Source organism: Salmo salar, chromosome 17, assembly GCF_965601325.2.
Source record: "Salmo salar chromosome 17, fSalSal1, whole genome shotgun sequence".
In the NCBI taxonomy this organism is placed as follows: domain Eukaryota; kingdom Metazoa; phylum Chordata; class Actinopteri; order Salmoniformes; family Salmonidae; genus Salmo; species Salmo salar.
Genome location: NC_138307.1, coordinates 15865321 through 15877500, shown reverse-complemented (window position 1 = coordinate 15877500; position 12180 = coordinate 15865321). Strand labels below are relative to the sequence as shown.

At 48.1% G+C, this 12180-nt stretch overlaps 1 protein-coding gene across 11 annotated transcripts in view; it reads right to left on the bottom strand.

Annotated features, from left to right (window-relative positions):
- LOC106575466 (traf2 and NCK-interacting protein kinase) overlaps positions 1-12180 on the bottom strand; it is a 42804-nt gene that overhangs the window by 8843 nt on the left and 21781 nt on the right. Inside the window, exons 11-23 of one of the 11 annotated variants that reach the window (XM_082963495.1) lie at positions 11937-12003; positions 11638-11836; positions 11355-11471; positions 10180-10266; positions 8564-8632; positions 8351-8476; positions 7388-8011; positions 5235-5402; positions 4731-5014; positions 4315-4409; positions 4031-4131; positions 3843-3866; positions 2672-2749 (exon numbers count right to left, since the gene is read on the bottom strand). In XM_082963495.1, the coding sequence (XP_082819621.1) occupies positions 2672-2749; positions 3843-3866; positions 4031-4131; positions 4315-4409; positions 4731-5014; positions 5235-5402; positions 7388-8011; positions 8351-8476; positions 8564-8632; positions 10180-10266; positions 11355-11471; positions 11638-11836; positions 11937-12003 (2039 nt within the window). The remainder of the gene's footprint in view (positions 1-2671; positions 2750-3842; positions 3867-4030; positions 4132-4314; positions 4410-4730; positions 5015-5234; positions 5403-7387; positions 8012-8350; positions 8477-8563; positions 8633-10179; positions 10267-11354; positions 11472-11637; positions 11837-11936; positions 12004-12180) is intronic. The other 10 variants (XM_082963496.1, XM_082963497.1, XM_082963498.1 and 7 more) reach the window with 10 other exon arrangements.

Sequence of the window (12180 nt, the reverse complement as noted above, 5' to 3'; positions counted from 1 at the left end):
TCTGTGTCACGGAGGCTCTCCGCACTGCTAAAGCTAACTCTCTCTCCTCTGCTCTCATCCTTCTAGACCCATCTGCTGCCTTTGATACTGTGAACCATCAGATCCTCCTCTCCACCCTCTCCGGGTTGGGCATCTCCGGCGCGGCCCACGCTTGGATTGCGTCCTACCTGACAGGTCGCTCCTACCAGGTGGCGTGGCGAGAATCTGTCTCCGCACCATGCGCTCTCATCACTGGTGTCCCCCAGGGCTCTGTTCTAGGCCCTCTCCTATTCTCGCTATACACCAAGTCACTTGGCTCTGTCATATCCTCACATGGTCTCTCCTATCATTGCTATGCAGACGACACACAATTAATCTTCTCCTTTCCCACTTCTGATAACCAGGCGGCGAATCGCATCTCTGCATGTCTGTCAGACATATCAGTGTGGATGACGGATCACCACCTCAAGCTGAACCTCGGCAAGACGGAGCTGCTCTTCCTCCCGGGGAAGGACTGCCCGTTCCATGATCTCGCCATCACGGTTGACAACTCCCTTGTGTCCTCCTCCCAGAGTGCTAAGAACCTTGGCGTGATCCTGGACAACACCCTGTCGTTCTCCACTAACATCAAGGCGGTGACCCGATCCTGTAGGTTCATGCTCTACAACATTCGCAGAGTACGACCCTGCCTCACACAGGAAGCGGCGCAGGTCCTAATCCAGGCACTTGTCATCTCCCGTCTGGATTACTGCAACTCGCTGTTGGCTGGGCTCCCTGCCTGTGCCATTAAACCCCTACAACTCATCCAGAACGCCGCAGCCCGTCTGGTGTTCAACCTTCCCAAGTTCTCTCACGTCACCCCGCTCCTCCGCTCTCTCCACTGGCTTCCAGTTGAAGCTCGCATCCGCTACAAGACCATGGTGATTGCCTACGGAGCTGTGAAGGAACGGCACCTCCATACCTTCAGGCTCTGATCAGGCCCTACACCCAAACAAGGGCACTGCGTTCATCCACCTCTGGCCTGCTGGCCCCCCTACCTCTGAGGAAGCACAGTTCCCGCTCAGCCCAGTCAAAACTGTTCGCTGCCCTGGCACCCCAATGGTGGAACAAGCTCCCTCACGAAGCCAGGACAGCGGAGTCAATCACCACCTTCCGGAGACACCTGAAACCCCACCTCTTTAAGGAATACCTAGGATAGGATAAAGTAATCCTTCTAACCCCCCCCCCCCCCCCCCCTTAAAAGATTTAGATGCACTATTGTAAAGTGGTTGTTCCACTGGATATCATAAGGTGAATGCACCAATTTGTAAGTCGCTCTGGATAAGAGCGTCTGCTAAATGACTTAAATGTAATGTAACTGTAATGTAATACTGTCTGAAAGTGTACATTATGAAGGTATACTGTCAAAGTGTACATTATGAAGGTATACTGTCAAAGTGTACACTATGAAGGTATACTGTCTGAAAGTGTACACTATGAAGGTATACTGTCTGAAAGTGTACACTATGAAGGTATACTGTCTGAAAGTGTACACTATGAAGGTATACTGTCTGAAAGTGTACACTATTAAGGTATACTGTCTGAAAGTGTACATTATGAAGGTATACTGTCAAAGTGTACACTATGAAGGTATACTGTCAAAGTGTACACTATGAAGGTATACTGTCTGAAAGTGTACATTATGAAGGTATACTGTCAAAGTGTACACTATGAAGGTATACTGTCTGAAAGTGTACATTATGAAGGTATACTGTCAAAGTGTACATTATGAAGGTATACTGTCAAAGTGTACACTATGAAGGTATACTGTCAAAGTGTACACTATGAAGGTATACTGTCAAAGTGTACACTATGAAAGTATACTGTCAAAGTGTACACTATGAAGGTATACTGTCTGAAAGTGTACATTATGAAGGTATACTGTCAAAGTGTACACTATGAAGGTATACTGTCAAAGTGTACACTATGAAGGTATACTGTCAAAGTGTACACTATGAAGGTATACTGTCTGAAAGTGTATACTATGAAGGTATACTGTCTGAAAGTTTACATTATGAAGGTATACTGTCAAAGTGTACACTATGAAGGTATACTGTCTGAAAGTGTATACTATGAAGGTATACTGTCTGGAAGTTTACACTATGAAGGTATACTGTCTGAAAGTGTACACTATGAAGGTATACTGTCTGAAAGTGTATACTATGAAGGTATACTGTCTGAAAGTTTACATTATGAGGTATACTGTGAAAGTGTACACTATGAAGGTATACTGTCTGAAAGTGTATACTATGAAGGTATACTGTCTGAAAGTGTACACTATGAAGGTATACTGTCTGAAAGTGTACACTATGAAGGTATACTGTCTGAAAGTGTATACTATGAAGGTATACTGTCAAAGTGTACACTATGAAGGTATACTGTCTGAAAGTGTATACTATGAAGGTATACTGTCTGAAAGTGTATACTATGAAGGTATACTGTCTGAAAGTGTATACTATGAAGGTATACTGTCTGAAAGTGTACACTATGAAGGTATACTGTCTGAAAGAATACACTGTGAAGGTATACTGTCTGAAAGAATACACTGTGAAGGTATACTGTCTGAAAGTGTACACTATGAAGGTATACTGTCTGAAAGTGTACACTATGAAGGTATACTGTCTGAAAGTGGACATGCTTTGTCAAACATTACCTTTCTCACCTTCACTGGAGGTCTACTGCCCTCCTCTACCCTCAACTCTCTCAGCTCCTTAGCCAGCGCACTTAGGTCCTAAAGAGAGAGAGAGAGCGAGAGAGGGCGACAGAGAGAGAGAAAAAAAGAGAAAGTAAATACAAATTTGTTCCCGAATATTCATTAATGCAGTGATTCCACTTCATACTCTCTAACAGTCAAGAGGGTTGGGAGAGTCCAATTAACAGAGACATAGGGGGAACTGAGAGAAGGACAGAACGAGATAAACTATCAGCATCAATGACTTCACGTCAAATAAACATTTGTGAACTCTGGAGAAAGATGTCCTAGTAAAAGACCAGCTAAAACAATAAATCAAAAAACAAGCTTCTAAAAAATAAAGGGGGTCACATCCATGTCTGTATCCATCTAGTAAACACCCCCATGCTACCAGATGGCCCAGTCCCACAGCCCCATTCCCCCCAACCACTGGATCAAACCAATTCATGCAGACAGGCTGGACCTCCACAAGCTCTTCCTAACACACACACACACACACACACACACACACACACACACACACACACACACACACACACACACACACACACACACACCACACACACACACACACCACACACACACACACACACACACACACACACACACACACACACAAGTTCCTCCTAAAATAACCAATGTGCACAGAGTAATGAAGAGAAAGAGATATTTTTTGTGTGTATTTAACCAGGCAAGTCAGTTAAGAACAGATTCTTATTTACAATGACAGTCTACCGGGGAACAGTGGGTTAACTGCCTTGTTCAGGGGCAGAACGACAGATTTTTACCTTGTCAGCTAAGGGATTCAATCCAGCAACCTTTCGGTTACTGGCCCAACACTCTAACCACTAGGCTAACCACTAGGCTAACCACTAGGCTAACCACTAGGCTAACCACTAGGCTAACCACTAGGCTAACCACTAGGCTAGATGCGTTCAGCTCCCTGACACATACTTCAGAATTTCAAAAGTCTGACTTGGTCAGACCTTCAAAGTGATGTTAAGTTGAGTTTACACACATCCCACTAAAACCCTGAATGAATGGGCCATACTGGTTATACAGAGAACAGAGAGAGAGAAGAGAGAGAGAGAGAGAGGTAGAAACAGAGATATAAAAGGGGGAGGTCACTAACCTCATCTATGGCTTTCTTATAGCTCTGATAGAAGGGGATGAACAGCAGAAGAGATTGAGGAGGAGAGAAGGAAGGAGAAAGATAAAGAGAGGGAGAAAAAGAGAGAAACATAAGCAGCAGAAGAAGAGAAAGCCTGACTCCCAGAAAGAATCGAGGAGTGTGTTTGCGTGTGAGTGTGTGTTACTCACGGCAGGTCTGCTGGGTCTGCTTGAGTCTCGCCCCTCCTCCGGTCTGATCCTGACCTCCTGATTGGCTTCTGCTGGGGGGGAGGTCTCCTGGACTGGTGGACCTATCACAGCGTAAGGGAGGAGTCAGCATCAACATTCACAAAGCGTATCAATAGACAAATACATGTATTCATCAGTCACATATATGTCTGTGTGTGTGTGTGTGTGTGTGTGTGTGTGTGTGTGTGTGTGTGTGTGTGTGTGTGTGTGTGTGTGTGTGTGTGTGTGTGCGGGCGTGTGTGTACCTCTCTGTGATGAAGGTGAGGATGAGGAGGAGGAGTGAGAGGACCTCTGTGGAGCAGTATCGAGACACAACTCTGATGCTCTCAGGTCTGGATTACTGAAAGAACACACACACTGTTAATACACACTGTTAGTACATACACAGTACACACACACACTGTTAATACACACTGTTAGTACACACACACCAGGGTTGGGGTCAATGCCATTTCATTTCAGAAAGTAAACCTAATTCCAATTCCCCATTGAAAAGCATTGAAGTGAAAAGCAATTTCAGTGCACTTCCTGAATTGACTGGAATTTAAATAGAATTGAGCCCGACCCTGACACACACACACACACACACACACACACACACACACACACACACACACACACACACACACACACACACACACACACACACACACACACACACCTGGCTCGTATGAGTCCCTGTCCGTTGGAGGAGTTTTTCCTCATCAGGGCTGGGGAGATGGAGGTGGTTCTCTGAGGGACCTTAGGGGGAAGCTCATCGTCCTCTCGGCTAGTGGTACGAGGTGGAGGGGCGGGGTTAGAGTCAGAGGTGGGGTCAGAGTTCTGACGGGGGGGCATTCCGCCCCCCTCCTCCCCTCTCCTCCCCATCCCCCCCGCCTCTCTTCCTGTGCTCTCCTGCAGAGACTGAGTGCCTGTCATGGTCTTCACTGGAATCAGGTGGGCCATCTAGAGAGAAAGAATGAGATAAAACACTGAATTATGGGAATGTCCGTTCTCATTTTCTAATTCCATCAGATAGACATACTGCTTGTTCACTGTACTATAGGCTACAGCATACTAGTGGGCAATATCAAATACAATTATAGGTTGTGTGTATATTGTATATTTGTAATTGTCAACATACACACACACACACACACAGACAACAGGAGGGACAGACACACACCTGTGGTTCAACTGGGCGGTGTGTTGGTGGGGTGCGGGCCAGCTGCATCCCTGCAGTGCTGAAGGACTCGGAGCGAGGAGGCAGGGAGGCCTCAGAGACCCGGCTGGAGACGGCCTTATGCTGCAGCGCCGGAGAACTCTGTCTGTTCAGCTTGGAGCGCTCCTCCACCTGACACACATCATCATTATTATTAGAATAACTGGACATTAACTGGACATTGTCTACAGTGTTCTAGAGGCACTGAGGGCAGGCTCATCATTGCATGTTGATCCGAGCAATCAATCATGCAATTAATGGTTAGAATCAACTGGTACTCCTCTACAAGCTGGAACAGAGAGAAGGGGATGATAGAGAGAGCGCGTGCGAGTGAGAGAGAAAGGTTAATTGCGCCAGCAGCTGCGTCTGAACAACGTTTTCTAAATTCAACTGATAGACAGACAGACGGACAAAGAGAGGATGGAGAGGGGGATGGAGGAGAGGGGGATGGAGGAGAGGCGGAGAGGGGGATGGAGGAGAGGCGGAGAGGGGGATGGAGGAGAGGCGGAGTTGGAGGGTACCATTCTAGCAGAAAAGAGAATCTGAAATGTTGAGAATCCATGTTGGTCTGTGATCCCAGAGAAAATATAGTCCACCACCGATTGGCCAGCACTAAAGAGAGTCCTGATTGGCCTCCACCCAGCACCAAGCTGAGACCTGATTGGCATTCACCCGGCTGAGACCTGATTGGCCAGCACCCATCACCAAGCTGAACTACAATTGACTAACTGACCGTAAACAGGATGTGACACCACGTATGGAGCCTTTGCGGGCTGTGACATCATCAACCTCCAGATCGAGGGGCGGTTGGGGGGGGGGGGGGGGGGGGGCTGTTAGGGGAGGCACTCTGACAGGGAAGGAGTGGGGGGGGCCTGGTTCTTCTTGATATCTGGTTTGATTGGATTGGGGACTATCGGAGTTAGGTGGGTAAGGATGAACCAACTGAGCTATATGAAGTTGAAACAATGTTGTAGTACAAAATAGTATAAACTATAGAAAATGTATAATTTTTTGTTTTATCTACAAATATAATAAAGAATGTCTGTCTGTCTGTGTGTGTGTGTGTGTGTGTGTGTGTGTGTGTGTGTGTGTGTGTGTGTGTGTGTGTGTGTGTGTGTGTGTGTGTGTGGCTAATGGCTAGCAGCTAGTGGTCTGATAGTGAGCTGGGACTGGGAGCCGAAGGGGGAGCCGCCGGGAGAGGGGTGAGGAGAACACATAGGGGTGAGGTGGGGGGAGGAGCAGGGTGTGAGATACTGGGAGTGGGAGAATGGAGCTGGAGGGGAATTGAGGGAGAGATGACATGGGGACTCAGGTCGGGAGTGTGAGGGGGAGATTCCGGCTGAGGTTTGGGGTGAGGTTCTAGGTGACCCTCGGGGCGAGAGGCCCATCCAAGTTAAGGCTAAAACTAACTGTTTCAGAGGACCTGAGCTCTTACCAGGAGAACGTAGGGGGGGGGAAGAGAGGGCAGACCGAGAGAGGTATGACTGCTTGGATCTAATGGGCATGGCCTGGGCCAGGTGTGATCTGAGCATGTTAGCTGGCGCAGAGGAAGTCAGGTCCAGGTTAGAGGTCGTGACCTCATCATCATCAGTGCCCTCTGACCTCCCTCTGTTCAGAGGGGGAGGTGCCCAGCCAGGGACTTGGAGGAACGGACTCTGCTTGGAGGATTCAGGAGCCAGGAAGTGATTTTGATTGGAGGAGAGGAAAGGGCGTAGCCGGCCTGCCGGTGCAGAGGCTGAGAGGTCAGGGGTTAGGGGTTGGGGGTTGAGGTCAGAGTTCGTATGACCCCCATAGGATCCCAACAGACTCTCATGGCTGGAAGCCATCCTCAACCCCCCCACACCTCCCTCTCTACCCCTTTTCCTACATTCCCTCTCCTCCTCTCTATACCTCCAACAATCCAACTCCCTCTTTTCTAGTTCCTCCATTTCTATATCTAGTTCATCTATTTCTACATCTAGTATGCGACAGGGAAACAGATCACGATCAGGAGAGGGGTAGAGGAAAGAAGAATTAGAATGAGAGGAAGAAGAGGAGTCTATTTCTACATCTATGTCATCTACTTCTATGTCTATTCTACGACAGGGGGAGATGGAGCTGCTACTACGGCCACTGACCCATATCTTCCCCTGGTCTTTTACCCCCAGGTCATGTCCCTGGTTGGGGCTGGAGCTGGGCGCCCAGACTGGCCCATTGAGGGCCTCTTGGTTAGGGGCTTGGGGATTAGAGATGGGGCTCTCTTTTGGGGCTTGGTTGGGGTTAGGGCTGGGGCCTCGGTTAAAGCCAGTCTGTTGCCCCTTCCCATTATGCTGTGGCCCCTGGTTGGGGTTGTGTTGTGGCCCTTGGTGTTTAGGTCTGGGACTGCGTCCTCGGTCTTGCTGACCAGCCTTCTGACCGGCTCGGCTAGGCCCTTTTGGCCCCCTGTTGTTGTGTTGTACTACCCCCTGGTGGTTGGCTCCGGTATTGCGTCCTCTTTCATTTTGTCTGACCACCCTTTGACCGGCTTTCTGAGCTCTCATCTCTCTAACCTGCTGGTTGATCTCCTGTTTCAGAACGGGATCTACTAGATCCCTGGTCTCCAGGGAGATACGGATGTGAGGGGGAGGGGTGGGGTTGGAGGGGGCTCGGCGAGGGAGGTTGGCGTGGGAGGGAATGGAGGATGAAGGTTGGTTGAAGGAGTGGCTTTGTCTGAGGACTGGGCGGGGTGAGTGGCTCTGGGGGTGTGGCTGCTGCTTCAGGACCTGCAGACAAGGTGGGGCAGAAGTTAAACAAACACACACACACACACACACACACACACACACACACACACGAACAGACAGACCAATTCACACATGCACACTCTTCAAAACCACACATCAAATATAAAACACACACGAGAACTGTAACAGAAGAACACAATATCTTGTTCTGATCCACACTGTATGCACCACTACACAGACAATGTTGACTGAGACTGTACTCATGAACTTCATGAATGTCCAGAGACCAGTCTCTCCAACATCTTCTCTCGAAACCCTTCGCTTCTGTCTGTAGAAACGATCAGTGTAGACACCAGGCCAGTGTGTGTGTGTGTGTACCTCTTTAGCCCATGCAGGTTTGTCAGTAGGACTAGCTGAGTCTTTATAGTGATACAGAGGTTTCTTCTCGCCTGGTCGGCCATCTTGGTTTTGTTGTTGTTGTTGCAGAGACACCAGGTAGGCTCTCTACAAAACAAATAGACAACAGTTTACCATCTCTTCAATTATTCAACAACATTGTTATATGACATCATCATAAGGACCAAGTGTTACCTCCTGTTGCAACTGTCTCTGTAGTCTCTCGGCTTGACGTTGTTCCTCAATCTGCTTACGCTTATACTCCTATGGACGGACACACACACACACACACACACACACACACACACACACACACACACACACACACACACACACACACACACACACACACACACACACACACACACCACACACACACACACACACACACACACACACACACACACACACACACACACACACACAAGGCTGTTATTATCCGATCTTAACCAAATCACTATCATGACAGCACAGAGCCAAGCAACAGAGATACATGACACACATGACCAATAGCATCACTCCATACAGGACAGGTTGACCAATGGGATCCATACAGGACAGGTTGACCAATAGGATCCATACAGGACAGGTTGACCAATAGGATCCATACAGGACAGGATGACCAATAGGATCCATACAGGACAGGTTGACCAATAGGATCCATACAGGACAGGTTGAGCAATAGGATCCATACAGGACAGGTTGACCAATAGGATCCATACAGGACAGGATGACCAATAGGATCCATACAGGACAGGATGACCAATAGGATCCATACAGGACAGGATGACCAATAGGATCCATACAGGACAGGATGACCAATAGGATCCATACAGGACAGGTTGACCAATAGGATCCATACAGGACAGGTTGACCAATAGGATCCATACAGGACAGGATGACCAATAGGATCCATAGAGGACAGGATGACCAATAGGATCCATACAGGACAGGATGACCAATAGGATCCATACAGGACAGGATGACCAATAGGATCCATACAGGACAGGTTGACCAATAGGATCCATACAGGACAGGATGACCAATAGGATCCATACAGGACAGGATGACCAATAGGATCCATACAGGACAGGATGACCAATAGGATCCATACAGGACAGGATGACCAATAGGATCCATACAGGACAGGATGACCAATAGGATCCATACAGGACAGGATGACCAATAGGATCCATACAGGACAGGGCTCACAGGGACGTTCCATGATCCATGTACAAATGACCTGGACTAACCTGTACCCCGCACATCGACTCGGTGTTACTTTTTATTTCATTTTTTACTTTAGTTTATTTAGTAAATATTTTATTAACTCTATTTCTTGAACTGTATTGTTGGTTAAGGGCTTGTAAGTAAGCATTTCACGGTAAGGTCTACACCTGTTGTATTCGGCGAATGTGACAAATAAAATGTGATGTGATTTGATGGGGCTGGGGAGGGGGGTTCCTTGCAGGGTAAGGACTTGCAGAGAGGAACGAGGAACAACAAACACTGGACACAGGGACAAGGTACAGGTTTAGATCACAGGCTCTGCAGCTGTAGTTTCACAGGGTAGAGGGGTCAGACTTGAGAGGATTGGGATAGGTAGCTGTATACATGCAGGTATACAATGGGCCTGCTCCTGTAGAAGTTATTGAGGGGTCAGGGGTGAGAGGTCAGGGGTATATATACATAGACATGCAGGGGTAACAGTGTTATCAGCAGTAGGGCCTGCTCCTGTAGAAGTTATTGAGGGGTCAGGGGTGAGAGGTCAGGGGTATATATACATAGACATGCAGGGGTAACAGTGTTACCAGCAGTAGGGCCTGCTCCTGTAGAAGTTGTTGCTGTAGAATCTCTAACTGTCTCTGTTCCTCCTCCAGCTGTCTACGGATATACTCCTATCACAACGCAGCGTGGAGGGAAGGAGAGAACAGGAAACAGAAAGAGAGAGTCAGACAGAGATGTACTCCTAATGCAGCGTAGAGGGAAGGAGAGAACAGGAAACAGAAAGAGAGAGTCAGACAGAGATGTACTCCTAATGCAGCGTGGAGGGAAGGAGAGAACAGGAAACAGAAAGAGAGAGTCAGACAGAGATGTACTCCTAATGCAGTGTAGAGGGAAGGAGAGAACAGGAAACAGTAAGAGAGAGTCAGACAGAGATGTACTCCTAATGCAGCGTGGAGGGAAGGAGAGAACAGGAAACAGAAAGAGAGAGTCAGACAGAGATGTACTCCTAATGCAGTGTAGAGGGAAGGAGAGAACAGGAAACAGTAAGAGAGAGTCAGACAGAGATGTACTCCTAATGCAGTGTGGAGGGAAGGATAGAACAGGAAACAGAAAGAGAGAGTCAGACAGAGATGTACTCCTAATGCAGCGTGGAGGGAAGGAGAGAACAGGAAACAGAAAGAGAGAGTCAGTCAGAGATGTACTCCTAATGCAGCGTAGAGGGAAGGAGAGAACAGGAAACAGAAAGAGAGTCAGACAGAGATGTACTCCTAATGCAGCGTGGAGGGAAGGAGAGAACAGGAAACAGAAAGAGAGTCAGACAGAGATGTACTCCTAATGCAGCGTGGAGGGAAGGAGAGAACAGGAAACAGAAAGAGAGTCAGACAGAGATGTACTCCTAATGCAGTGTAGAGGGAAGGAGAGAACAGGAAACAGAAAGAGAGTCAGACAGAGATGTACTCCTAATGCAGCGTGGAGGGAAGGAGAGAACAGGAAACAGAAAGAGAGTCAGACAGAGATGTACTCCTAATGCAGCGTGGAGGGAAGGAGAGAACAGGAAACAGAAAGAGAGAGTCAGACAGAGATGTACTCCTAATGCAGCGTGGAGGGAAGGAGAGAACAGGAAACAGAAAGAGAGAGTCGCACAGAGGGAAGGAGAGAGCGAGGCACAGAGAGAACAAGAGACAGATATACTCCTATACACTGTAGCAGCAGGAAGAGAAAGAACAAGATAACTTCAGGAGGAAGTCAAAGTGTGTACCTGTTCTCTCTCCGTGTGCCTCCTCTCCTCATCTCTCCGTAGTTGTTCCATCTCTTCATAGCGTCTTCTCTGTTCTCTCTCCTGCTGCTTCCTCAACTCACGCTCCCTACGCTGTTGCTGTTGGACAGAAAAAGAGAGGTAAACATGTGTGTGTGTGTGTGTGTGTGTGTGTGTGTGTGTGTGTGTGTGTGTGTGTGTGTGTGTGTGTGTGTGTGTGTGTGTGTGTGTGTGTGTGTGTGTGTGTGTGTGTGTGTGTGTGTGTGTACGCATGAGTGTGTCCTACCTCATCCAGTCTCCTCCTCTGTTCTTTCTGCTCCTCTATGCGTTTCTGTCGTTCGGCCAGTAGGAGGCGCTTGTGTTCCTCGTTCTGCTGTTGTTCCAACTGCTGCCGCCTCAGAGCCTCAGAGCGTTCCTTATTGGCCAGCTGCAGACGCAGGAAGTCCCGCCTTAACGTCGACTCACCGGGGATGTTAATGATGGAGCTGGGGAAGGACCAATCAGAAGAGTGTGTGAGTGGAAAATGGGCCAATGAGAGACTGTGTTTGTTGTGTGTGTGTGTGTGTGTGTGTGTGTGTGTGTTACCTTGGCTCCCCCACGTCTCGCTCCTCTTCCTCCTCTTCACTCCCGCTGTACTCATATTCTGTCTCATCTGCAGAAGAACACACACACCAGTTGGTTATAGTGGCCTAACACATCAGATCTCTCAGGAGGAGAAGTGACCTAGCACATCAGATCTCTCAGGAGGAGAAGTGGCCTAACACATCAGATCTCTCAGGAGGAGAAGTGGCCTAGCACATCAGATCTCTCAGGAGGAGAAGTGACCTAG